Genomic DNA, 26,178 nt, shown 5'->3' on the forward strand with positions numbered 1-26,178 from the left:
AAGTAAAACTATGCATTTGTCAATCAACGCCAGCAAAAAGTAATGTGCACATTTACTTCTAACAAGCCCTTATCCTTTATATTTCTTTGTTTGTTGCCACTTGAATAAAACTATTGTTTTACCAATTATCTGCAATAGCTAACACCAATCCTCGCCGCATTTGCCAAGTTCAAATCCCGACAAACACGGCCCTGAGGCATGTTAGCTATTTTTCCTGCGGCAATCTTGCTCCGTGTGTCTTGCTGTCAAGTTTCCTCTAGAAGAAAAATCGAAATTAAATGGTTCCAACTTTTATTAAGCAGGGGGAAAATAGTGTAACAATTTTATAAGCTCTTTTTCCAATACACATCAAGTCGTTATATGTAACTTTCATTATGTGAAAATATATGTCAGAGTTTGTGGTTGCTTAGTTTTCTCTTCGGACATGTATATGACTCCATGACTGTGTCAGAAGACCTCCTTAGTCTCTTTACTATTGTCCATAACATAAAAGTCGTCAACGCGAGGTTTTCCTGCGATAATCGATTCTTCTATTCCACAAGCGTTGTTTCCTCGCTTGATGAGAAAGAAACCTTCGTCTCCCCACTCTCTGTTCCACGTGTTTGCCACCGTCCAGTAACGAAAGCCGTCCATTTGGCCCCACCCAATGATGCGAACCGCATGCCCCCCAATAAAGTCACCAGTCACGTGTTTGTAGACCCCTACAAAATCACCACTTTTTAGTTTAGAGCTAAATTGATTAAGAAAATTCAGTAAAGGGTTACTGCTTGATACTCGTTTTCAATCGTTGTATTCGACTATACCTCCTTTGTATGTGAAAAAGTCTGCGTATACGCTCATCGTTGCCTGCACGGGTCCGTTTTTGTAAATTTCCATCTGTATGTCGGCCACCTTGCTGCTGACCTCGTACGCGTCCTCTGCAAAGAATTTGCTCTTTCTGTAGTCAAGGCTTTTATTGCCCTTGCACGTGGTGAAGCATTTCGGAGTGGTTTTGGTTTCGTTGCACTTTTGCAGCTTTCCTAAAACAATTATAGTGTTAGGATTTTCAGCATACTCTGAAGTGAATTGACCCACCTTTGATTCCATGTTCGCACGGAGGAAAGGAATATGGTTGACAATACTCTTTGTCCGCATGTACAAAGCCCGTGGTAATCCCATCGTACTTCCAGTATTTCCACGCTTCTAGTGGGTATCCCGCCTGACAGCTGGCACAAAAATAAATTTTTTTAGAGTAAAGTGACTAGCCCATAGTGCTAAAAAATCGATCGCTATTTTATATTTTTTTATCTTTACTTATACTTGGTTTCTCAATTCAAGTGTGCGTGTGTATATGTAATGAAAATCGTTGCTGTTGTTTCATGAAAGAACTTACCCAAAACCACACAATGGCCCACAACATGATAAAAGGTCCTGTGCTGAAAGTTGTGTAATTATGCGACCTTCACTGTAAACACAAAGTCGATCGGTCATAGCTTGTACTGCACTCACCGCCCAGCTGGATGAGCAAGCACCCTGCAAAAAAACGACAGAAGGCAATGTGTTTGCAAACGTCTCATGAAATTGAATATAAACCTGATCGAATACTTGTCCAATCGATGGGCAATTTACCCAATGCTCTCTGCCATCAAACAAGAGGGGTATCGATCCAAAGTTTGTGGCAAACCTGGAATTTGCAAGTCTAACCATAGTACAAAAGTAAAAGTAATTTCGTTTCTTGTCATGTTTCTACTTACTGTTTTCGTTTGTGAATGGTCGTTTTTGGTTTATGCAGCTTGGCTCCACAAAGAAACTTTAAGTCGTGAGGGGTAAACGCGTCCGGATCGAAGTTGTGGCCAGCCTATAGAAATATTATTATTTTTACCTTACTATGAATGTGTTTGTTATAAAAATTAAACAGCAAGGAATGTGAAAACTTATGTTGACTGACAGTGCTATTTATGATACTTACCCTCCACGTTGTATTGAGACTGTTGACGTAATTTACAATGTCTTGAAATGTTTGGTGTGCAAAAGTGACCTGTTTTGGCAGCAAAAACACAACGGCAATTACAAGTTGCGCTGCGAACATTATCCCGGAAAACTGAAATGTCGCCACATAAATAATCCAATGTGATGACTTCTTGCCCTACCACATCAACTACAACAAAGGTAGTGCTGGACACTGTGGTATTGATTTGTATACAAAACGACACGTGCTTTCATTTGTCGGCAAACCTAACCGAAAAGCTAATTCAGTCTGCCCCGAGGCAAGTGCAACCGTTTTAATTTGTAAACTGACATGTAACAAAACATGTCCTCTCACACCAGGTTATTTCACGTTTTATGTTTTATTTATCATTAAAAGTTTTTTAACCAATACTGCACAAAATTATATTTGTAAGAAAATAATTTTTAAGAAACTTAATCATATCATTTTCTTGGCCAAGCAAAATCCGACTATATTGTATTTATATGGATATTAAACATACTTATAAATCTGTTTTTGGTTAACTTACAACACACACTGACACAATCATGTTTTTTGCAGTATCGACATTATTCGTTTAAAAACTGTTGAGCGTCGTTGTATTTATTTAACTTCGACGCATAACCACGTCGAGTTTCGGTGAAACGTTTCAAGACAGCGTTATCGATTCTGGGTCTTCCAGCAACGATGGAAGATTCGATGCCGCACTCGTTCACTTCTCTCAGAATCTTGAAAAATCCCTTTTCTCCCCACTCTGTGTTCCACGTGTTGCCGACCGTCCAGTATCTGATGTTTTGTTCCTCACCCCAGCCGACAATACGCACCGAATGCTCGCCGAGAAATCGCCCGGTCACATGTTGATATACACCTGGTAAATCACGCAGTGTAGTCTCATCAAAATCGTTGTCACTTTTTTGATTGGAATATAAATATGTCCTAAAGCGAACGAATATTTATAGCAGCGTGTTTCGATACGAGATAGTGAGTAAGTTATGTGACAAGGGCTTGCAAGTTCAACTAAAACTGTTTAGTGAAAACGATGCCTTACCAACTTTGTAAGTGAGGAAGTCAGAATACATTGACATTGTAGCTTGAACAGGGCCGTTGATAAATATTTCCATCTGAATCTGTTCTACTTTGCTGCTGACAGTGTAGGAATTAACTGCGAAATACTTATCCTTGGTGTAATCAATTGACTTGTTTCCGCCACAGGAACGGATACAGCGTGGAGTGTTGATGGTGTCTCTGCACATCGTTTTATTTTCTGTCAAAATGTTGGCAGGTTTGTCATCGTGCTTGTTGTTTACATTTACAATTTCTCACCTTGCGGAAAATGGTGACAGGGTGGAAAAGTGTATGGTTGACAAAATCGCTCGTCGCCGTACCCGGACCCGCTGACAATTCCCTGCCACTGAAAATAATTCCAAGCTGCCAATGGATAACCTCCGCGACACCTTTACACAAACAACTAAACTGAATCTTCTCCCTTTCTCCCCAAAAAACATATATAAGCTCACCCTCCGCCACATCTCCACCCACAGCAGGTTAGCAAATCTTGCTCCGACAACTCAGTCACGATTCTTCCTTGACTGAAGATGCAAATACGATCGCTCATGGTCTGAACGGCGCTCACTGCCCAGTCGGACCCGCATGTACCCTGTCGCGATACTGGCCATAACAGCGATTGTTCGAGAGAGTTAAGAGATGTTTTCATTTACCTGGTCCTTGATTTGCGGTATTGTGGGGCAAAATGGCCAATGTCCGCGGGATTGGAACAAGAAGGGGATATTGATATTCACCTTATGATATCTGTGTATTAAAGTGTAGGTTTGGGTATATTGCTCAGCAATATTGGTCACAATTAACAAGAGGACTCAGAAGGTTGCAGATTATTCAACGTTTGAAATAAAATAGATTCTTCATAACAACAACAGAGCCTGTTGGTCAGTCTGCATGTACCAGACCTGCCCAATGTTTTATGAAGGCATAGCAAGGAATTCAGTTGCACTAATATCTTTGAAACAATGCATCGTAGTTTCTTACATTGTTGGCAGGACGATTTCCCCAGCGACAAACTTTCTTTTCTTCACACCGCAAAGATGTTTTAAGTCGGACGGGACGTAAACATCGGGATTAAAATTATGACCTGCCTATAGGAAAACAAAATACTTTACCCCTACCACTTCGTGCATGTGCACAAGTATCATTACTCCATCACACATCTCCGTACAAAAATTACCTACCTTCCAAGTCGTATTTGCAAAATTGATTGTGTCCACAATCTCATAAAAACTTTCCGATGCAAGTTGAACATCTTGCAAAACATAAAGTAACAAACACAAAAACAAAGCAGTTTTTGTTGACGACATTTTCTGCCACGACAATTTGAAAGTTTTACGAATGACCTAAACAACAATGAGCTGCAAGTGGCCGCCACCTCTAGCCTCCGGCAATTGCCGAAGTACTGTAGGACATTCGGTGTTGCAAAAGTAGTTTAACCAAAACATAACTTTGTCGTGTTGTTAAGGATTGTCAAATGCTATTTAAATCACATATCACAATTGTGCACAAACATTCAATCGACATCACACCACGAATGCAGTCAACCATAACATATTCAATGAAGCATGCTGTTTGTGTTCAATCGGTGTTTCCTCACGAATGCCGATATGTCTGTGAGTTGGTGCTGTAGCATGTGCGGTTCCTGAGGCTGCCTTGTTTATCTTAGGCCTCGGGCGTATGTATCGAATGGCTTTACTTTGAATGAACAAACATGTTTGGTGATGTTTGAACCAGATATTTGTTAAAGTGACGCGATAGATGAGACTGAGATATACCACATGTTGAAGAATGCTTTTGAAGTTTCATGTATGCTTGGTCTCAAGTTAATTATGTTGGCTGTCTGTTTAGTGCTTCTCTTTTGCTTGGAAAATTAACAAGAAGTCCGAATAACAATTTAGTGATCAGGTATGCTGGCTAGAATTCCCGCAGTCGACAATACTGTACTAGTCTTAAAACAGCAGCAGTAGTTAACGTTGAATGAATGCACACGGCAAACGAATGGCAGGAAAACACGTTTTACCGAGTGGTGCCTGACACTAAAAACGCAGCAGGGTTCAAACTATGATCAATCACGTTTGTTTACTCAAGGGCCCTTAATGAAACGGGGATTTTCATTATCATACGTTGACACAACCTAGTGTTTATTTGATCACAAATGTGATGAATTCATATCAACACACTTCCACATAATTGAAACTGCTATGAGTTGTTATAAATATAAATTCAACTAGTTTCCCTGCGTACAAGAACAACTAAGGTTACCACAGTGTGTGATTTTCGTAAAACAGATGTTCGCGCGATGATGGCAGTGTCTGGGCGGTGCAATCGCGTCAGCTTAGCTACCGGTGAACAACGTTGCATATTCGACTACTAAATTGCATGCCTTCCAGTTTTTGCTTATTAGCTACTTGTAGTCAAGCAGTTGTCGTAATTTGATAAAATGAAAGTGATTTGCGCCGGGGCCCCGAAAACTGGAACAAAGAGCATCGCGAGGGCGCTTCGAACTTTGGGTTATGATCCAGGTAAAATATATTCGACACCAGCTGGACATCAGGCATAATGAAATTCTTCCTAATGCAGACCGCTTGTTTTGCTCATAGTTTTCGACGTTGAAGAATGTATAGAATTCGCTTTTGATGAGTGGGAGGATTTCTTCGAAAATCGAGTTCCGAATATGCAGAAAATCTTGGATGTTTACGAGGGGCATGACGTCGAAGCAGTGGTGGACATGCCCCACTCTAACTTTTTTGACAAGTTTCTTGAGCGCTGGCCTGATGCAAAGGTGTATATTTACGTATTTAAACTAAAATGGGCAGCATATCTGTACAATTACTGCAAAAACAACAATAAAGACATGCAAGAAGGCGAAAAAGAATATTGTCGTTTACGAAAACTGTTTTATGGGAAGAACGGGGAACTATCCTATATTCGAACCATATCTTTGTCCTTTTTCGTGCTACGTGAATGCGTCAAGTAAAAATACGAAATATAAACAAGAGGTAAAATAATATTTCCTGAAAGGTTGTTCTCATGATTCGAAACGAAGACGACTGGTTTACTAGCTTTGTGAATATGATGGCCGAAGCTGGGAAAACACATCATTACGTCGTCGTGATGAGGCTATTTTCCAAGTCATTGCGGCGATTCATGAAATTCATGGATACATTTGCAACCATAACTTTCGTAAGTTTTATGGCAATTTGTTTTCGTCTTTTGCATAACTGTCGCGTTAATTGTTTACAGGGGTCGTGGAAACCGCATCCATTTTTGTGGAAAACCTGGTACCAACGTCACAATGCCTACGTCAGAGCAACTGTTCCAAAAGAACAGTTGCTTGAAATGAATGTTAAGGAGGTTGGTTTTCCACATATTCGTAACTGTAAAACTAATCCTTGAGTAAACAACTGAACATACAAAGTGCCCGCACACAAAACAGGTAATTTCCGTGCAAAACTTTGCAAGTAAATTTTGCAATTAGAAATTATTTAGTTTCAGTACACACGTAAACGTTTTTCTGTGAAAACCTTTAAACCAAACACGATTTCAAACTTATTGAATCGCTCTATGCCTTTTTTTGTAATCGAAGATGTTTTAAACATTTTTGTATAATTCTGTTTTGTACTTTTCGTTGATTGATATTTTTTTATATTGGTAGTGTTCATCTGTGATCAGAAAGCGGCAAATTGGCGTACTGAGACAAAAAAAAGCATACAACAACGTGTATTAAAAAAAATATAAATAATCATTAATATTATTTTGTACAGGGTTGGAAGCCATTGTGTGACTTTCTCCAAAAACCCGTTCCCGACGAGGAATTTCCAACCGAAAATAAAGCAACGAGTAAAAGTAAAATCGTCGACCGTCTCATGAAAGACACGAAACTGTTGAAGAAAGCGGATAGCGAATTGCGATTTTCCATTACGCTTATTGTACTTGTAGTGGGTCTTGTCACGGGAGTGTATCTTTTTCTTTAAATTGGAATGTACTATTTTGCAAATGCATGCGGCCACGTTATTGTTTGAAGCACTGTAACCTTTGTTGGAAAATACTCCAAGAGCTGACTTTGTTCCTGATAAAAATAAGAAGTTTTTAAAATATCGAAAAGCTCAAGGTATTTTTCTTGTTTTGCTCATAATTTTCGACGTTGAGGAAAACCGCGTTCCGATATATGAAACTTCAAAAGCATTCTCCACAATGAGATGTATCTCTCTTAACGCGTGACGTTAACAAACAAAAAACTAGTTCAAACTTCACCAAACACGTTTGTTCATTTAAAGTGAAGGCGTTTGTGGTAAGCAAGATAGCCTTAGGAAACAACAAATGCTTCAGCGCCACTTAAGAGACATGTCGGCATTCGTAAGGAAACACCGATTGAACACAAACAGCATGCTTCATTTAATATGTTATGGTTGACTGGTTTGCAGTTTACAGGCATTGCAGCCTCAGCTGGATCAGCCACTTTTCCCGACAAGTCGGAGCGAGATCTCAAAATCAAGCTCCCAGTGAGGTTTGAACTCACGACCCCGGGCTGACTAGGCTCAACGCTCTGCAAAGAGCTACGCGAGCTCGGCGGTTTCACGAGGTATATTGTGGACAAGATACACTGGTGCGCATACGCACAACTTGCCAGGCAACCTTCAAATATACGTAGGGGATCTCTACCACTGTAATCAGACAAAGCAGTAATGCTTTAAAGGCATGATTGGCAGGAGCGCCCCACTGTGCAGGTCCTTACTTAGCGATCACAGCTATCGTAGTTCACAACCAGTGACAAAACATTAGTTTGACATGCGTTTTTATCAATGTGGGGGTTTTAACAATAATACCAAAACGTCCATAAAATATACAAAATATCAGGTTTCTAAGTAACAGTTTCAGAATAAAGACGATCGCGGGTACTGGCACAGAAAAGGATCTTCAAATCTTCATTTAATTAACACCAACATTTTTCCTACAACCATAGGCCGGAGTGAAAAAACTAAACACTACCGGTTTACACGTAGACATTTTTACAAACAGAGAGTGTTTTTCCTTTAGCTTGTCATGTGTTATGAAACGCGTCACACTTAAGAGTTATGGGCTTTTACCAGTTTCTTTGACAATCGACTACAAATTCTTTTGCAACATCGTGCGATAAATTTTTTTTTACATGTTTGCAAACCAAGACATCTAAAAACCAACCTCTTTAACATTCATTTCAAGCAAATGTTCTTTCGGAACAGTTGCTCTCACGTAGGCATTGTGACGTCGATACCATCCAGGTCTTCCACAAAAACGGATGCGGTTTCCACGACCCCTGTAAACAATTAACGTGACAATTATGTGAAAGACGTGAACAATTATTGCCAAAACTTACAAAAGTTATGTTCGCAAGTGTATCTGAGAAACTTATGAACCGCCGCAATGATTTGGAGAGTGGTCTCATCAGTCCCACGTGACGATGATTTTCATCAATCATATTCACGAAGCTAGTAAACCAGTCGTCTTCGTCTCGAATCATGAGAACAACCTAATGGTAAAACAAATCACTTCACACGTTTAACTACGTAAAATACAAGGTCACCATGGGCCGGGACCAAAAAATATCCACGCTAATTTTTAATTGACGCAGGTCTTTAAAATTGTGATTTTTATTGATGTTGACGATTTCGATCAAGATGAAGAGTTTTTGTACATGGACACGATTTCATTGTCTACGTGAGCGCACAAATGTACGTCTGCCACAGCAGTGGGCCGTATAACTATAACCCGCATTGATGCAATTACGCACGTTTGCAAGACAAAAACATGCACGCCAATTGGAAACAATGAAATTTCTTCGAAATAACCACCAACGTATTTTTTGAGACACTGTTCTTGAAAATTGGCACAAATTTTAGAAATAAGCACACTATATATGGCAACGCTGTATGTACTTTTGCAAAAACTTATGTTGCACAATAAGGGACAAAGTCCATGTTTAATTTGAAAGACTGTACATTAACATGGCAAAACAAATGGCATCAAAACACTTGTCGCGTTTTTATTCAATGGCGCCAGACACTAAAAGGCAGCAGTGCTCAGAGTATAATTAATCACGTTTGTTTACTCGTGTGCTTTTAAGGAAATGGGGATTTCATTATCAGGCGTTGACACCATATACTGTTTATTTGATCACAATTCATATCCACACACTTCCACATAATTAAAACTGCTATGAGTAATTATAAATATAAATTCAACTAGTTTCCACGCGTACAAAAACAACTAGAGTTACCATGATGTGTGAATAAGTAATTTTCGTAAAACAGATGTTCGCGCGGTGAAGGCAGTGTCTGGGGTATGCAATCGCGTCAGCTTAGCTGCCGGTGAACAACGTTGTTTATTAGGCTACATATAGTCAAGCAGTTATCGAAATTTGATGAAATGATTCGAAAACCGCGTTCCGAACATGCAGATAATCTTGGACATTTACGATGCTCATGACGTCGAAGCCTCGTTTCTTTAGCGCTGGCCCAACGCAAAGGTTATATTTAATTATCTAAACGTTAGGCCTTACTATAAGAGAAAATGGAAATTTAAATGGCAACATAGCTGTACATATACTACAAAAAAACAGTAAAGGATAAAATAAATAAAATGTGCCGCAGGCGTAAACGGATAATATCGTTTACGAAAACTGTTTTATGGGAAGAACAGGGATATTTGTCCCCTTTCGTGCTACGTATAGTTAAATTTCGGTTTTCCATTGCGCTCCTTGTACTTGGAATGGGTCTTGTCACGGGAGTGTATCGTTTTCTGTAAATTGGAATGTACTATTTTGCAAATACATGCGGTCGCGTTATCGTTTGAAGCACAGTAACCTTGGTTGGGAATTTTTCCATTAGAGCTGACTGTGTTCCTATCAAAAAACTTTCTTTTAAAGTTTTTAAAAACACTGAAACCTAATGGTCTTTTTGAAATGAATTTTAGTTGTTACACATATCCCAGATGCTTTTTAACTGATTTGTGTGATAAAATTTATTCTCAGAAAATTACACACTTTTAGCTTTTCCGAATTATAACAAAATTTTGAAGCAACTTACATTTTTTCAATTAATTCGGACCTACGATTACTGAATTTATAATGGCAAAAAAACGAACCAAAACTACCTTGAATCAAGTCAAATTGATTTCATGCAATAGTGGAATTTATTCTCATCAGAATGGTAAGGACAAGCAACCAAAAACGAAAATTGCCATGTTTTGCACTGGACAAGTCGACGAGTGGCTGAAATTCGTTCTGACCATAAACATGCTGTTGGAAAGACTGATATTTTTGTTTAAACCTAAAGTTACAATTCAAATATTAGAGCTCTTCAGTTTTAAATTTCATTGAAAAAATATAATCACTAGCTTTGCACCCCAATTTTGGAATCAAACAACTAGAATTTCTGTACGAGTAATCGACAAATGCAGTCAACCGTAGCATATTCAACACTGTGCGATTTTGGTCAATGTGCGTTTCTCCGAGGCTGCTTGAGACCTCAGGTATTTGGCGGTGCCGCAAATACTTCTACTCTGAATGAGCAGTTGTGTTCAGTGATGTTTAAACCAGGTTTTTGTTAAAGTTGGTGTAATGCACCTAATTCTAAAGACTGCCTTTGAAGTTTCTCTTGGTAGCTTGCAAAATATAGTTACCCATGTTACAGTTACTCACGTTTAAAGTAATTCTATTAATATTTAACTGGATCCAGGTACATAATTTTTAGTTCAGTATTAGTAAATGACGTTTGATGCGCTACAGCACACACTGTAATGCCTGTTTCTATGAACAAGGTGTACCGTTACCTTAACTCGTATACAAAGTACGTTGCTGTTGGTAACGTTTCGTATTTGGGTACACCTTATGACATAGGTTGACCCTACCAGGTTTTGTTTAAGGAACTATTCGTATAAGGTGGATTTTAGAACTTAACACAATGAAAGTGATATGCGCCGGGCCCCCAAAAACTGGAACAAAGAGTACTGCAAAGGCGCTTCGAATTCTGGGCTACGATCAAGGTAGAATGAATTTGATGTCAGTTTGAAATACAAACTTGATGAATTTCTTCCAACTCAGACTGCTTGTTTTGCTCATAGTTTTCGACGTTGAGGAATGTGTAGATTTCACTTTTGATGAGTGGGAGGATTTCTTCGAAAACCGCGTTCCGAATATGCAGAAAATATTTGATTCTTACGAGGCACAGCATGTCGAAGCCGTGGTGGACATGCCTCACTCCTACTTTTTTGACAAGTTTCTCGAGCGCTGGCCTAATGCTAAGGTTAATATATTTAAGTATCTAAAGTTCTGAACGGTTGTATCATTGGATCGCAAACAGTGCAAGTGTATTGGTAGAAAGGGTTCACAGGTTTTGGAGGCAAACGCAAAAACGCAAATAACGCCAGGAGCACAATCAACACATATTGAGGTGCGCAGTAATTCCGCGGGCAAAACCACATTGCAAGACACGTTTATTACACTGCGAACATAAATCGCCTTTTCTGTTGGGTTAACTGTGGGATAAACATCGATGGAATTGCTCAATACGGCCTTTCCATAGTAGCAAAGGAAAATACCCTTGTCATGAAATAGCATAATGCGTGCGTGGTATATGGCAAAACTGAACTTACTAATTTAACGTCGCGAATGTTAATATATAGTTTTTCACCTTGTGGAAAATAATCGAATGTAAATTATAAAGGCAACATGTCTTTACGCTTACAAACAAGGCTTTTCCTGCGCTACCCGCAAAGGAAACAGTATTGTTTCTGATGACAGCAAATCAAACACGGACTTTGTCCCTTTTTGTGCAACATGAGTTTTTGTAAAAGTACAAAAAGGTTGTTATATATAACGTTGCTATATATATTGTGATTATTTCCAAGAACAGTCTCTCAAAAAATACGTATGTGGTTATTTCGAAGAAACGTCATTGTTTCCAATTAGTGAGCGTGTTTTTGTCATGTAAACGTGCTTAATTGCATCAAATGCCGGTTATAGTTATACGGCACACTGCTGTGATGGACGTACATTTGGGCGCCCACGTAAACAATGAAATCGTGTTCATGTACAAAAACTCATCATCTTGATCGAAATCGTCAAAATCCGTAATACTAAATCAAATTTTTTTGCCCTGCTTCAAACAGTGTGCATATTTTTTGGTCCCGGCCCATGGTGACCTTGTACTTTACTACAATAAAGTGATTTGTTTTACCATTAGGTTGTTCTCATGATTCGAGACGAAGACGACTGGTTTAATAGCTTCGTGAATATGATTGATGAAGCTGGGAAAAATCATCGTCACGTGGGTCTGATGAGGCCATTCTCCAAATCATTGCGGCGGTTCATAAGTTTCTCAGATACATTTGCGAAAATAACTTTTGTAAGTTTTGGCAATAATTGTTTCCATCTTTCACATAACTGTCACGTTAATTGTTTACAGGGCTCGTGGAAACCGCATCCATTTTTGTGGAAGACCTGGTATCGACGTCACAATGCCTACGTGAGAGCATCTGTTCCGAAAGAACAGTTGCTTGAAATGAATGTTAAAGAGGTTGGTTTCTAGATGTCTAGGTTTGCAAACACGTTAAAATATTTTTATCGCACGATGTTGCAAAAGAAGTTGTCGTTGATTTTCAAAAACTGGTAAAAGTCCTTCACTCTTAAGTGTTACGCGTTACATAACACATGACAAGCTAAAGGGAAAATACAAATAACTTTCAACTCTCTGTTTGTAAAAATGTCTATGTGTAAACCGGTAGTATTCAGTTTTTTCACTCCCGTCTGGGGTTGTAGTCAAAATGTTGTAGTTGAATAAATCATTATTTGTCAGTTGCAGTTTTTTTCTTTGCCAGCACCCGCGATCGTCTTTATTCTGAAATTCTCACTTAGAAGCCTGATATTTTGTGGATTTAATGAACGTTTTGACAATATTGTTAAAACCCCCACATTGATAAAAACGCATGTCAAACTAAGGTTTTGTCACTGGTTTTGAACTACGATAGCTGTGATCGCCAATTAAGGACCTGCACAGTGGGGCGATCCTGCCAATCATGCCCTTAAAACATGATTGTCTAATTATAGTGGTAGAGATCCCCTACGTATATTTGAAGGTAGTGCGTATGCGCACCAGTGTACCTTGGCCACAATATACCTCGTGAAACCGCCGAGCTCCTGTAGCTCTTTCTAGAAAGCGTTGGGCCTAGTCACCCCAGAGTCACGAGTTCAAAAGTCAAAGGGAAGCTTGATTTTTCAGATCTCGCTCCTACTTGTCGGGAAAAAATGGCTGATCCAGCTAGGCTGCAATGTCTGTAAACCTCATGGTTTTGAACTTCTTTTTTTTAATGTTGCACCTTATGTCTGAGAACAAACACAAAAACCATTTAAAACTTTTTTTTAAATAAGAAAGCATATTTTTGAAGGGTTGGAAACCATTATGTGACTTCCTTGGAAAACCCGTTCCCGACGAGGAGTTTCCAACCGAAAATAAAGCAACGAGTAAAAGTAAAATCGTCGACCGTCTCATGAAGGACACGAAACTGTTGAAAAAAGCGGAAAAGGAAATTCGATTTTCCATTACGCTTATTGTACTTGCAGTGGGCATTGTCACGGGAGTGTATCTTTTTCTGTAGATAGTATTATGTTCAATTCATTTATTCGTATTTATTCGTATGTATATATGGCAGTTGCTATGGCATGACACACAAACATAGTTTGTTATACCCATGATGCTTTATCCTGCTATATGAGGAAAATTCCTTACACTTCTGCTTCCAATCTATGTACAAGCAGTGCATTGTAAAACGTTTGATCATGATTTATAGATCTTTAATTTGCCTTGTTTAATTATAAAATAATCCGCGATCAATAAATCAGACTTACTGATATTAAACTGCCTCTTTTATAGGTAGATCATACGTGTATGACCTTTGGTTATACATGTGACTTCGTCAACAGCTCGGTGTATTGTTGGAGATTTATACGTTTTAGTCATTTCTTTGCATTTTTGTCACTTTAATCTAAAGTTAGCCATTTTGACAGCTTCTACACATGAAATTATTTAAATAAATTATGTTTTTACTCTCTTGTGGGAAATTGCAGTGTGATCTACAACTTACAGTTTAACATTGCCCATTAAATCACTGCAATTAACATTATTTAGCGGCGATAGGCCCATCGGGTTACCAATGCATTAGGCAAGCTTGTCTGCAATTCATTGATTTACTTTGATGAAATGGATTTCCTTCGTTTCCAATGATGAACAACGGCTATGCAATGTCATGCATATACGATCCGTAATGAAGCAGGAGTTTAGCCAGATTGTTCTGCTTCGGTTGTGGATTAAGGCATTAAATGATAAAACGACTTTTATGCAAACGTATTATCACCGACAAAGCTTAAACCCCAAGGCAATTTTACTTTGAACTGCCTGGAGACTGGTAATACATTGGGCATTGAAAGCTATCGACCAGTTTGGTTTGGTCGTAATGACAAAACGGACAGTCTAGTTTCAGTAATGAACAAAATGGAAAGTTGACAGGCTCGCGCGTTTTTAGTTCTAAAGGGCAATGATGGATTTTACGAGGTAAAGAAGGATATAACAGCAGTAAGAATAAAAGGTCTGGCCATTTGGGAACTGATTTAGCTCAATTGCGGATTTTAACAAAAGCCAGTTGAAAGACTCAATGTTCATGCAGTGATGAATATTAATTTAATATGAAGCTCTTCGTTGCAAGATAGATGCCTTGCCGCCATCGTATACTGTTAAGTCTACACAATTCTTTTAGAATTTAGGCCAATTCTGAAAATTCTTTGTGGATTCTTTGCGTAAAGACGTCGAGGCAAAATATCGAACCAGTGATATAAGTACAGTTGTATACCCAAATAAAACGTAAAAAAACACACAGAACTTGTACGTTTTACCTGAAGTCGTGACTGATTGTTTTGTCACAAGTTGTGAATAATTGCGATTACTTCCAAGGGCAAATGGAAAAAGAATCTCCCCAGTCTTATTGACCTCGAATTCAAAACAGAAAGTGTGTCGATTACAGATGACTTTCTGGTTTGTTTACTGCAAACGCCGAATTATTTCTAAAAAGTCATATTCTTTGACATTACAGTATGTCTGACAGTAACAGAAACACAATATATACGTACGTCTAAAGGTTGTGTGAAAATAAATTACTTCATGCAATTGAAAACCGAAAAAGTGTCCTTTTTTGCAGTCTTTGTACAAATAAGCACAGGACGTTTTGCTGATATGTTTCGGCACTGTTTACTTTTGCTTGTGTTGCTTGCGGTTAACCAAAGAGGTAAATCGTCTTTGAATATTCTTAAAAATCATAATAGGACATTTTTTGAAAGTTAAAGATATTTATCTCTCCCACATAATAGTTTGTAACAGCTCTTTAAAAATTTTTTATCCAAGTAAAGCGTATTTATTCTTTCAAGAATAAATGCATGCGGGTATTATTGAAAGTAGATTGCCTTAATTTTTTTTAATAACTTAAACTAAGCCTGTTTTGACTTTGTAGTTTTCGCTTTGCGTTGTTTTAAATGCAAAGCAGTGTCGGAATATCCCTATCCGATTTGCGAGACTCCAGGATTTGGAACCAACACAGAAATATGTGAAGTGGGAAAAGCGTGCGTTGTGAAACGGACAACGGAGAGCACTGGTAACATTTAGCGTTACAAATTAAGGCTATAGTTAGGCATGTTGGAAGTATCACGAATTAGGTTGTTTTGCAACAACGTTCACGATTTCTGCTTGGGACAGGGCATTATGAGACTTATACAATTGAACGAAGCTGCGGCCAGAAAAACACAACATTCGTGGGATGCACGGGAAAGCCTCATCGACGATACTGCACTACAATTTGCAACGAAGGTCCGTGCTATATCTTTAAGTTTTCACATAGTTAATGCCTCATTTCAAACTTGAAATCAATTGACTTTTGTTTTAATGGTGCTGTGTATTGACGTTGAAAACTTTTGTTAAAAATATCGCACTTCCAGTTCTGTGGTGTTACTGAACGGCGTATTTGTGGCCGATGTCTTTTCTAGATCTTTGCAACACTGGAAACAACAGCCAAAAACTTCTATTTTCAAGTGTGACACTCATTTTTACCACCTTTACTGCAATTGGGATCTGGATACAAACATCAGGACTGTGTATACCGTATAACGTACACAGCGGACGGATTTCTAATGGGGGTCTTATAGTAACAGCGCCGGTACTATGACAAATAAACGATGCTATGACAAATAAACGTTGGTGTGGGCTTAGTGACGTGGTTTCCTTTTTTTATGGAGTTTATTTGTATTGGTCCAATTAATAAATTACACCAAAACCAAAAACTATTACCTGCTTTCAAAAATGAGCTTAGCATGCACACCCAGATATTTATTCAGGAAAAATAAATGGTAGAAGCTATATGAGCTCCCATTTGTTGACCAAGCGATGTGTACGTTTACGTAAGCACAACGTCATTGGCCCAAGGGTGACAGCGGGGTTGGCGCCAAAGTCCAGCAATGTAAGGCAGAAATCCGACAAAATTCCTACGCTCAATTGCCTACTGCTTGTAAAAAACCTTGGCTGTGGTCCACACCGTCGCTCAACCTTATACAGTGGCGTCGCTTGTAGCTTTGATATCGGTACTCTTCGTGCGCCCGACGCCAGAACCTGTGTTTTGCCTCGCCAAGCAATAAAAGACTCGTCGCTTTCTGCATGGCAAAAAAGAGCCACTTCGAGATATGCCAATGAGCGTCGTTGAATGCTATGGAGTTCAAAATGAAGGCTGACTTTATTTCTGAACTGAAAACTGAGTTTTCGTGTTCTTTGGTCTTATCTAATCACGTGTACAGATGGTATATATGCCCCACATCACCTGTGAAACTACAAAAGATTCCATTTGCAACCAAAAAATTTGAACACTGACCCCAAATGACAAACAAAATTCAACACATTGCCGGAAGGTGCTTATGAATGATTTTGGAAATACTGCTGGTAATCCTCCCATGCGTGCAGGTGTGTCACAAGAAACAGCCAGGAATTCAGACCAAATTTAATTTGAGTGTTGCCTGAATTGCTGATGCAGCACCTGCATGATTACGGCAATTGGCATAAGCAAGTTTTGTGATGTGTAATACCATGTGTAGGTTAAAGCCGTATTTGTATATTAAACATCTACACACAAATATATATATTATTGCTGTAAACATAATCTGGTTGAAAAGGTTGCAGAAATCATTTGTTGAAGTGTTGAAAACCGCAAAAGGTTCCCCCCCATTTGCCGATTAGGTCAAAGTACGGGACAAGCCGCACGCCAGAAAGCTGGGAAAACTTTGATTGGTTACTCAATGATTGATATTTTGAAATGTGGCGACAGGTCACCACCAGACTGTCGGCGGGTTTCTCTTGAGAGCGTTGGGTACACGAGTATCCGGAACCGGCATGCATGCAACCATTATTACTTTAGACAATGAAACAAGTTGTACCAATGACTTAGGAATTTCTTTTCAAAGCCAAAGCAAAAACCAAATAAAAACGTCTCCACTTCTGTTTGTCATTGAGTACGTAACAAAGGTGTTTTGCTCTTCTATACATTGTGTCTGTGAGGATCCATCCAAAGAGGTCATAAAACACAAAAGATTTGGTACAAAATGTCACTCGTGTGGTTCGCGCCTAATACAAAACAATTGGCCTTCAAATGAGCTTCTAATAATCTCCCAATATGTCACTAATTACTAATCGAAGATTTCAGTTCAACCTTATTCAGTAAGGCAGTGATTCGTGTCTGTAGATTTGTAATTCAAGGCGCCTTTTGCCCCAGTTAAATTCCCTGTTTAGCAAGTTGGAACAAAATTTAGCCACTTTGAAATCCGTCGAGCCAATTATTGGCATCGATAAGGCTGTTCTGTACCTTAAAATGCAGTTTGTTGTTTTTGTGGTCCTTGATAATATGAGTTTTAACTGTTGTTGTATAAAATAAAAGCCCACAATTACGACAATAAGGCCTATATTGTTTCCCAGTTTTTGTCTAAAATTTTACATTGAGGTTTTGCTGCCTTTCTCCTTTTCTCCAAACAAGATCATTACAAAAGTAGTTCTGAAAAACACAGGCGGACTTTCATGCTTATAACACCGCAATTGCTTCCTGGAATTGTCGGGCGGTCGCGAGGGTCACAACTTCGACAGGCAACCACACGTCGACTGGTCATATTGGCAAGCAGGTGAAGGCAGTGCGAAGATAAGAATTTATTGCAGGCACGATGAAATCGACTTCTGTTAATCTGATGTTCATACTTTTGATTGGCACCTTGATTCCAGGTATGAATGATATGATTGTTTATGGCTGCGCAGAAGGTCGTTTTGATGCTAGTGTTTCGCAATATTTTTGTCAATGCGCCCGTCATATCAGAGCTTGTGAGGGGATACATGAGAGCCAAATATTTCGTATGTAATTAGCTGATAACACTATATCAACATGATTATTTGTATACAATTGTGCAAGAGTTTGGGTTATGATTGCTTTGTTATTGGTAGGACTTGTTTGTTGTTGAAAATATAAACCGTAACCATTACCCGTATTACAGTTCGGTCGCTGAAATGCTACGCGTGTTATGATCTCAGTCCAGAGTGCCTGACGCCTGGACCAAAAACGAATACGATGACTTGCGAAGAAAATCAATTGTGCTTTACACATTTAGTGATTAAAGGTAAGTTTACGGTTGTTGGTTGTCTTTCTCCGTCAAGTCTCATGTCACTCGCGATTTTTCATATTTGTCTTGGTTGTCGCAAGAAGTGTCCAATAGAACAGGTCATAAAAACATTCTCACATTCTGATGGCACGATATAAAAGGTTACATAAAGGCCTAAAGTGACCTAGCACAGACTGCAGATGCGTTATTCATTTATGTATAAATGAATGTAATGTAAACTAGACGTGTGTGGTTATAGTCATAATAACTAACAAACTGTGAAGTTCGATTTGAATCTGATTTTAAAGGACACAACACGACCGTGATGTTAACCCGACATTGCGCTTCTGTTCAAAGTAAAACTGGCTGCGAGGAATCTAATGGAATGAAAACCTGCTACAGCGAATGCGAGACAGGTGATATATTTATTGAAAGCTCTCACTTACACTATATTTAGTGTGGACCTATGTTGGTGAAATTTACAAAACAAAAACAATAGTAAATAGGCCTAGTGCTTTGTAAATATAACACACGCGTCGATCTATCTACTTGTACATACACTGCGACCACGTGCGTTTTCTTCAACAAAACATTAAAATATATTACAGGGTACTTATAGGCCCAATTTGTTTTGCAGATTTATGTGGAGGGTCTGCTGCAGCCTCCATATCCCGCCCCATTTTTCTTGTTTTATTCGCCTCTGTTGTTTCTCAATATCTCGTCTGGTGCAATGTTTTCCAGTAAAAATGTTCGTTGTAACATGTCGAGAAACTGATTACGTTGCGAGTTTTTTCTGCATGGTTTTTTTTTCAAACATACCAGTGAGAATTGAAAATATATTACGGAGTACAATTGCATTGTGCGGATTCTGTAGTGAAAAAGGTACAAATCAAAAACATTTTAAAAAAATTGCATATTATGTACATTTCATACGAAAGATTTCAAACCCGCCACAGTAATTTATGAATTATTGCTGTATAAGTTCCACCTTGTGTGCGAATCTACGGGCATGTTTTTGCGTATATTCTGTAAATATTCAAGGTCGATAGTGGCCGTTGCCACACCTACCCTGACCCCTGCATCAGCCAATACAGTTCCCCACGGGTCAACAATCAAACTGTGGCCGTAACACATGCGGCCGCCACGACTGCCGGTCACAGCCGCCGCTACTACGTAACACTGCGTTTCGATGGCCCTGGCACGTAGCAGTGCGTGCCAGTGTGCGTTGCCCGTGGGAACGGTAAATGCTGAGGGGTAGGTCAAAACTTCGGCGCCCCGTCGTCGCAACTCACAGGACATTTGCGGAAAACGGACGTCATAGCAAATCAATGACGCTACCCGACCCATCGGCGTCGCCGTGACGTCGACCATTGCACTGCCCGGTACGGTGCGGTCGGTCTCTTTTAACGTAACCCTGTCGGGAATGTCCACGCTGAACAGGTGGCATTTGTCGTACACTGACCGCACTTCACCGCTGTCATCGATTATCACGTGTGAAACGCGACATTTTGATTGGTCGTCGTCGGCACATCGCCGGTGGATTCCGCCCAGGGATATCCAAATTCCCTCCTTGCGCGCCAACTCGCAGTACCACGAGTTTACCGATTTTTCGGAGCCAACCGTTTCTGCTAAGGCCGCGACGTTTGTTCCATCGCTGGCAATGTAGTCACAAGCTTCCGGCAAAAACGCCATAACGGCACCTTGTCGTTTGCTTTCCAACACCAGTTGTTTGCCCTGGTCAAAATTTTCCAGTTTGTCCTCACCCACGTCCATCTGACATACTGAAATCAACGACTTGCTCATGTTGACAAATCACCCTGCTATCAAGTAATGCCAATTTGAAAGACTACCTAGCCACCAACTCTGAACAAAAGAAAAGGTTATAACTGTATTTTTCAATAAGGCATTTCCACAAAACAAATGCATGGCTTATTTTAAAAAGTGTTGGCATGAAAAATCAAGATACATGTTTCAATATCTGCAGCAACTAAAAACTAATTAAACATTACAAAAAATTATGGCTCAGTGCAAAACTTCTTCAAGGTAAAAAGGATTGAGTTTATACAAAAATATATTTGCTGCATAGAAAAGGTCTGGTACACAAGAAATAAACACCTCAAATATGAAACTTTCACAAGGGTCACAGTAACACACAAATTAACAAATCAAATATGAAGCACCATTTATCCACAAAATAAATTGATGGCAAGTGTGTTAAAAATGAACACAGTTTAATGGCTTTGGAACTAAAGAGGCAAATTGTTTAACTTTGTATGGAGTAAAATATATTCTGTAAATTTCTAGTTAAACAGAATTACCACCAGGTAAATTGTCAGTGTCTTTAAAGAACTCCTGCATTCGCTCCCAGTCACTCTTCCATATATTTTTTCTCACATCCTGGGGAATTCGCTCTGTGGTAGCCCTGGCAACCACCACATCCAGTAAGTTGGTTAATGTCATTCGCAGATATAATTCGATTGGCATTTCTCGCGACGTCCAAATATTGTCCAAGCATGTTTGTTCTGATTTATACCAGTTTATTTCAAAACTGTCACCAGTGCCTGACACTTTATTATCCTGTTTGACATCAAGAAGTTCCTTGTAAGAAGCTTGTAGCATCTCTCGTTCATCTTCTATGCTTTCATCAGTTAAACATAGAAGTCTTGAAGACACCCCAGTTTTTGTTCCTAACAGTGGTAAGATCACAAAAAAGTTAGTCAATCCGTCTGGATTAAGGAACATGATGTGGGAACCGGGTTTAATTTTGTTGATTCTCGGAGGAATAGCAAGACCATGCTTAATCTTTAGCATCTTTTCTTTGTTTGCTGGAGAATGAACAACTTGTCTTCCACTGAGCAAAGAGTATACTTGTAAATTTCCCACAGCATTGCAGACAATGTACTCAGTGCCCATTGTCTGATTCACTCTAGAAACGGAAAATTTCGTGGCAACACCAGCCCTACACTCATCAAACTGCTCAGCAGTCACATTGATGACTATTGGGCCAATGCTTCCCAGTTCAAACTCTTGGAAGTCAAAGTCAATTATGGTAATGTGCTTGCGAACTTTTGGGAGGTGCTCATCATACAGTAATTGGAAGTACATTCTGTCCCCCGCAGGTGCTATGAAAGTTTGCAAAAGTTGTACTGCTTGCATGGTTGAAGGCTCATAAACACGTTCAACAAACTTGACTAAAAGATCTGTTTCTCTTTTGTAGGTGAGAAGATAAAAAGTTGCTCCTCCAGCAGAAACATCTGTCTGGTCATACCCAGGTTGCGAATAGGTTCTTGTTATAAACTTTTGTATCTTCTTGGCCTTTTCGTCACTTTCCAACTCATCAGGAAATTCATCAGTGTGCCAAGGTCTTTGTTGCAACAACAAGCTATTTTGAATTTCACGAAGTATTGCTCGCCTTTCATTTTCAACCACCTGTTTGCTCTTTACCTTTCGACCCTTAATTTTCTTCTTCAAGGCAACCTCGTCCTCAAATCGCACAACATCTGATCCTTGTGGGACCAAGATTTCCTCCACAAAAGATAGCTTTATTTTCTTGTATGGAGTAAACCATCCAAAATTGTTAAAGTTTTCTTCATCATCCCGCCATACGCAAATGTTATATAATACATCAAGGGAAACTAACTCTTTTTGGTTTTTGACAAAACACATTTCCACCACCTGATTGCGGTGATAACGGAACAGTTCAACTTCTATATTCTGACCAATTTGATTGAGCTTTTTATTGGGAATGAAGTTGCTTCCATATACAAATGTTGGTTCCTCAGATGGTTGTAAGGTATCAGGCATGATCTGCTCAGTGCATCTCTTTTCTATGACATTTGAAAGATTACATTTTAGTATGTCACCACCTTTTAGAGCAACCACTATAAAATCCTGAGTGGCAGAAAACGAAAGTGTTGGAAAGAACAGCACATGAGTTGGCAATCTTATTTCACCTGAAGAAGTTGCTAGAGGCCCATCTTGAAATACAAAATCCCTTCTCAAAGCTTCCATGACACATATGGCTGTCAACTGTTGACAGTTAACATCTTCATCTTCTATTTCGAGTGAATTTAGGTCACTTATAGACACATAGGGTGCATAGGAAAGTGACCACACAACAACACACCCAGTTTGAGAAAGTGTTACAAGTCTAGACATGTCCAGACTCCACTGGATTTTAATGATTGCATCATGTGTCTTGCCCTCAAAAGCAACACTACGGATTGGTCTAGCTGGCGACCAGGTCATGTCATGAACCAAAATGTCTCCTCTTAGTGTTCCAAGAGCCAAAAGTGTATGATCAAATGATGGAGTAGCAATTGACACTCCAATTGTTTGTTTTGAATTAAATGAAAACTCGGGTAATTCTGGATGCATTTTCTCCCAAATTTCAAATTCGTTCAAAGCATATTTGGCCATAACTTTGGAATTACCAAAAGACGTATTTTTCTTTGTTACAGCCAATTCCGATGACACAACATCTGCATCTGCCCCACTTTCGATAATTACAGGAGGAGGCGTTGCCACCTGTTTGACAGCTGGTGATGGTCTTTCAATTTTTGCATCTTCCCGAATAGTTGGTTGACTGTGCGCCCATATTCCAAACCTGGTTCTTGTGCGAGTGACTTTAACACCAGACCATGTTTGTTCAACAATTTTATCCAATGGCTTTTTGTCCTTGGTAGCTACTGAGTGAGTAGTTTCAAGTATAACATCTTCTGCAAACACTTGTGACATTATCGCGAGATATACACACTCTTCACACAAGTCGATAATGAGGTCATTGCAGCTTTCATTGATAAGGTCATCCAGGACATCTAGTATAACTTTTTGCTTCAGTGCTTCAACTTGGTAGTCATCCCACCGCTGGCAGTCTGATTTTAGCAGTTCTTCAATTAGTTTGGAATCACTGGCACTATCTTTGCTAGTCTTTCTGTAAACCTCATCAAGGACATGCTCTATAATCATATCAGCAACACTAACTGAAACTCTATGAGCAGATTTAAACAACTCAAATGAAGCAGATGCATATACCCTTCTTTGTCTAGGTGGTGGAGCATATCGGACTTTTAGCACCCTTACATTACGTTCCATGGATCGAATCTTCTTTTCAGTTTCTTTAACAAAGTATCCAAGGTCTTCTGATAATGTATCAGGAGGTGATTCCCGATCTCTCCAATGTAACCCATCCAAACCAGCTGCTGTTGCTTGGTTATCCAAATCAGCTTGTTTTTCTGCAAGCACTTGTTGTTTTTCAACTCGCTTCTTTCGGCTTTCCTGCAAGTTCGCCCGGTCTTTTTTAGTCAGTGCATCCAAAAAACGCTTTCTCTGGATTTGTACTTTTTCACGGCTTTCAGGTCGCTGCTTTTCTGTAGTTAATGTAACAAAATGACTGGCTGCTTTGTTAATACCATCATCCCCAAATGCTTGGGTTAACTCATTTTTGAGTTGGGTACCATGAAGTAATGGCTCTACAGCCTTTTTATCAACAGGTACAAAGTCCTGGGGAGCATCTACCATTGGCAGGTCAAAACTTAATGAACTTGGAGAGCGCAGGCGGTTCTGCTGGATGTATTTCATTCTTCGAAGTGCCATTAAATCATTTACCACCTTCTTTTTCTTTTCAATGTGCTCTGAGTTAGCTCCGATTCTAGACGATGATTCAAAGAAACTTCCATAGCTTCGACGTGACACAGCCTGCTTTTTTTCTGGATCTAACCTCCAAAATGGCCTGTCCATTCTTGTGGTAGTTTTAGAAAGGTGTAGCATAAAACAAACAGTCACCTGCTATGCCTTATTACCAGGTGCCTTATTGCACCACACAAAACAAATTCTGTTTTGATTATCACCGTGAAAACCACGTCACATGCTAAATCCGGTGTTTCTAATCAGAAGATACAAGATAATTTCATTAAGGCACAGTAAAAAAAAGCTTAACCGAATCATGCTTCACCTAGTGCGAACTAACTTTTTGCAAGGTTGAATGAAAAATTCATTTGTAAACCTTTTTTTTGTATCCAACTAACATTGCCCGTCAGTAGGTTAACAGTCATGCCGTCAGTGTTTTCAAGATTAGACCCCACTTTTAATTTAAAGCAACTGTTTTTTTTTTGCTACGTTTGTTTGGTTGACATCACAGCAACCACCGTCATTTCGGCGAAATGGAATTTGGTTAAAACCGAAATTATTTCACGCATGAATGAACACAGCTTCAAACAATTGTGTTCACACAAAATAAGCATTAACTCACGAAAAAAACAAAAATGAGTTGTAATAACAAACATTTCAAACAGCAAGGTGTCCAATATTTGCAAAACAATATCTACACTTTATAATTGCAATTTTTGAACACCTATAAAGTATATAACAACGAAATGGGTTTGACTGCGGTGTCGCTGTGTGAATCCCAGCGATCGCGTATTTTCGGCGCTGTATACAAGTGCCAATTTAATGATGTTCCGGGCCATAGGATTTTTTAAAAATTGGTGTAGAATAGGCTCAGAACATGTAGATCACATTACAATAGCGTGTTTTGAACACCTATAAAGTATATCGCAACGAAATGGGTTTGACTGCGGTCACGCTGTGTGAATCCCAGCGATCGCGTATTTTCGGCGCTGCATACAAGTGCCAATTTAGTGATGTTCCGGGCCATAGGATTTTTTAAAAATTGGTGTAGAATAGGCTCCGAGCATGTAGATCACATTACAATAGCGTTTTTTGAACACCTATAAAGTATATCGCAACGAAATGGGTTTGACTGCGGTCACGCTGTGTGAATCCCAGCGATCGCGTATTTTCGGCGCTGCATACAAGTGCCAATTTAATGATGTTCCGGGCCATAGAATTTTTTAAAAATTGGTGTAGAATAGGCTCAGAACATGTAGATCACATTGCAATAGCGTTTTTTGAACACCTATAAAGTATATCGCAACGAAATGGGTTTGACTGCGGTCACGCTGTGTGAATCCCAGCGATCGCGTATTTTCGGCGCTGCATACAAGTGCTAATTTAATGATGTTCCGGGCCATAGGATTTTTTGAAAATTGGTGTAGAATAGGCTCCGAGCATGTAGATCACATTACAATAGCGTTTTTTGAAAACCTATAAAGTATATCGCAACGAAATGGGTTTGACTGCGGTCACGCTGTGTGAATCCCAGTATTAGCGTATTTTCGGCGCTGCATACAAGTGCTAATTAAATAATGTTCCGGGCCATAGGATTTTTTGAAAATTGGTGTAGAATAGGCTCCGAGCATGTAGATCACATTACCTATGGCCCGGAACATCATTAAATTAGCACTTGTATGCAGCGCCGAAAATACGCGATTGCTGGGATTCACACAGCGTGACCGCAGTCAAACCCATTTCGTTGCGATATACTTTATAGGTGTTCAAAAAACGCTATTGTAATGTGATCTACATGCTCGGAGCCTATTCTACACCAATT

At 39.3% G+C, this 26,178-nt stretch overlaps 7 protein-coding genes across 7 annotated transcripts; 3 read left to right on the forward strand and 4 right to left on the reverse strand.

The window, feature by feature from the left end:
• Positions 1 to 447: 447 nt before the first annotated feature.
• LOC145889156 (cathepsin B-like) lies at positions 448 to 2,068 on the reverse strand. The gene is made up of 7 exons (XM_082980041.1): positions 1,949 to 2,068; positions 1,734 to 1,837; positions 1,573 to 1,663; positions 1,373 to 1,512; positions 1,075 to 1,205; positions 804 to 1,019; positions 448 to 701 (listed from the first exon to the last, which is right to left on the reverse strand). Exons 1-7 carry the CDS (start codon positions 2,066 to 2,068, stop codon positions 448 to 450), a joined length of 1,056 nt encoding a protein of 351 aa, XP_082836167.1.
• Positions 2,069 to 2,535: 467 nt separating this feature from the next.
• On the reverse strand, positions 2,536 to 4,335 carry LOC145889163 (cathepsin B-like). The gene is made up of 7 exons (XM_082980053.1): positions 4,210 to 4,335; positions 4,010 to 4,116; positions 3,685 to 3,775; positions 3,484 to 3,623; positions 3,290 to 3,420; positions 3,015 to 3,230; positions 2,536 to 2,834 (listed from the first exon to the last, which is right to left on the reverse strand). The coding sequence occupies exons 1-7, from the start codon at positions 4,333 to 4,335 to the stop codon at positions 2,536 to 2,538; spliced, it is 1,110 nt and encodes a 369-aa protein (XP_082836179.1).
• Positions 4,336 to 5,416: 1,081 nt separating this feature from the next.
• LOC145910839 (uncharacterized) lies at positions 5,417 to 7,215 on the forward strand. Its single transcript, XM_082998051.1, has 5 exons — positions 5,417 to 5,550; positions 5,629 to 5,810; positions 6,050 to 6,211; positions 6,272 to 6,382; positions 6,793 to 7,215. Exons 1-5 carry the CDS (start codon positions 5,469 to 5,471, stop codon positions 7,000 to 7,002), a joined length of 747 nt encoding a protein of 248 aa, XP_082854177.1. The 5' UTR covers positions 5,417 to 5,468; the 3' UTR covers positions 7,003 to 7,215.
• Positions 7,216 to 10,918: 3,703 nt separating this feature from the next.
• LOC145911546 (uncharacterized) lies at positions 10,919 to 13,984 on the forward strand. The gene is made up of 5 exons (XM_082998935.1): positions 10,919 to 11,050; positions 11,129 to 11,310; positions 12,250 to 12,411; positions 12,472 to 12,582; positions 13,451 to 13,984. Exons 1-5 carry the CDS (start codon positions 10,969 to 10,971, stop codon positions 13,658 to 13,660), a joined length of 747 nt encoding a protein of 248 aa, XP_082855061.1. The 5' UTR covers positions 10,919 to 10,968; the 3' UTR covers positions 13,661 to 13,984.
• Positions 13,985 to 18,210: 4,226 nt separating this feature from the next.
• Positions 18,211 to 19,506, forward strand: LOC145907862 (uncharacterized). Its single transcript, XM_082994955.1, has 4 exons — positions 18,211 to 18,357; positions 18,624 to 18,746; positions 19,037 to 19,144; positions 19,366 to 19,506. The coding sequence occupies exons 1-4, from the start codon at positions 18,300 to 18,302 to the stop codon at positions 19,470 to 19,472; spliced, it is 396 nt and encodes a 131-aa protein (XP_082851081.1). The 5' UTR covers positions 18,211 to 18,299; the 3' UTR covers positions 19,473 to 19,506.
• Positions 19,507 to 19,517: 11 nt separating this feature from the next.
• LOC145907852 (deaminated glutathione amidase-like) lies at positions 19,518 to 20,578 on the reverse strand. Its single transcript, XM_082994941.1, has one exon. The coding sequence runs from the start codon at positions 20,529 to 20,531 to the stop codon at positions 19,689 to 19,691; it is 843 nt and encodes a 280-aa protein (XP_082851067.1). The 5' UTR covers positions 20,532 to 20,578; the 3' UTR covers positions 19,518 to 19,688.
• A 41-nt stretch (positions 20,579 to 20,619) lies between these two features.
• Positions 20,620 to 24,608, reverse strand: LOC145899555 (uncharacterized). Its single transcript, XM_082988402.1, has one exon. The coding sequence runs from the start codon at positions 24,495 to 24,497 to the stop codon at positions 21,033 to 21,035; it is 3,465 nt and encodes a 1,154-aa protein (XP_082844528.1). The 5' UTR covers positions 24,498 to 24,608; the 3' UTR covers positions 20,620 to 21,032.
• Between the last annotated feature and the right edge of the window lie 1,570 nt (positions 24,609 to 26,178).

The sequence above is a fragment of the Ascidia mentula genome, chromosome 1 (assembly GCF_947561715.1).
Source record: "Ascidia mentula chromosome 1, kaAscMent1.1, whole genome shotgun sequence".
Classification (NCBI taxonomy): domain Eukaryota; kingdom Metazoa; phylum Chordata; class Ascidiacea; order Phlebobranchia; family Ascidiidae; genus Ascidia; species Ascidia mentula.

What these genes read in the sequence shown, in the direction of transcription:
- LOC145899555 (XM_082988402.1), bottom strand. Translation starts at nt 24,497, where the DNA reads ATGCTACACCTTTCTAAAACTACCACAAGAATGGACAGGCCATTTTGG.
- LOC145907852 (XM_082994941.1), bottom strand. Translation starts at nt 20,531, where the DNA reads ATGAGCAAGTCGTTGATTTCAGTATGTCAGATGGACGTGGGTGAGGAC.
- LOC145911546 (XM_082998935.1), top strand. Translation starts at nt 10,969, where the DNA reads ATGAAAGTGATATGCGCCGGGCCCCCAAAAACTGGAACAAAGAGTACT. An exon ending in AATTCTGGGCTACGATCAAG is followed by an intron (nt 11,051 to 11,128) that starts GTAGAATGAATT and finishes TTTTGCTCATAG; the next exon opens with TTTTCGACGTTGAGGAATGT. An exon ending in CATTTGCGAAAATAACTTTT is followed by an intron (nt 12,412 to 12,471) that starts GTAAGTTTTGGC and finishes AATTGTTTACAG; the next exon opens with GGCTCGTGGAAACCGCATCC.
- LOC145907862 (XM_082994955.1), top strand. Translation starts at nt 18,300, where the DNA reads ATGAAATCGACTTCTGTTAATCTGATGTTCATACTTTTGATTGGCACC. An exon ending in TACACATTTAGTGATTAAAG is followed by an intron (nt 18,747 to 19,036) that starts GTAAGTTTACGG and finishes CTGATTTTAAAG; the next exon opens with GACACAACACGACCGTGATG. An exon ending in CTACAGCGAATGCGAGACAG is followed by an intron (nt 19,145 to 19,365) that starts GTGATATATTTA and finishes TTTGTTTTGCAG; the next exon opens with ATTTATGTGGAGGGTCTGCT.
- LOC145910839 (XM_082998051.1), top strand. Translation starts at nt 5,469, where the DNA reads ATGAAAGTGATTTGCGCCGGGGCCCCGAAAACTGGAACAAAGAGCATC. An exon ending in AGCGCTGGCCTGATGCAAAG is followed by an intron (nt 5,811 to 6,049) that starts GTGTATATTTAC and finishes ATTTCCTGAAAG; the next exon opens with GTTGTTCTCATGATTCGAAA. An exon ending in TTGAAATGAATGTTAAGGAG is followed by an intron (nt 6,383 to 6,792) that starts GTTGGTTTTCCA and finishes TATTTTGTACAG; the next exon opens with GGTTGGAAGCCATTGTGTGA.
- LOC145889163 (XM_082980053.1), bottom strand. Translation starts at nt 4,335, where the DNA reads ATGTCGTCAACAAAAACTGCTTTGTTTTTGTGTTTGTTACTTTATGTT. An exon ending in TTGCAAATACGACTTGGAAG is followed by an intron (nt 4,117 to 4,209) that starts GTAGGTAATTTT and finishes GTTTTCCTATAG; the next exon opens with GCAGGTCATAATTTTAATCC. An exon ending in CTGTCACCATTTTCCGCAAG is followed by an intron (nt 3,231 to 3,289) that starts GTGAGAAATTGT and finishes ACATTTTGACAG; the next exon opens with AAAATAAAACGATGTGCAGA.
- LOC145889156 (XM_082980041.1), bottom strand. Translation starts at nt 2,068, where the DNA reads ATGTTCGCAGCGCAACTTGTAATTGCCGTTGTGTTTTTGCTGCCAAAA. An exon ending in GTCTCAATACAACGTGGAGG is followed by an intron (nt 1,838 to 1,948) that starts GTAAGTATCATA and finishes ATATTTCTATAG; the next exon opens with GCTGGCCACAACTTCGATCC. An exon ending in CTTTTTCACATACAAAGGAG is followed by an intron (nt 702 to 803) that starts GTATAGTCGAAT and finishes GTGATTTTGTAG; the next exon opens with GGGTCTACAAACACGTGACT.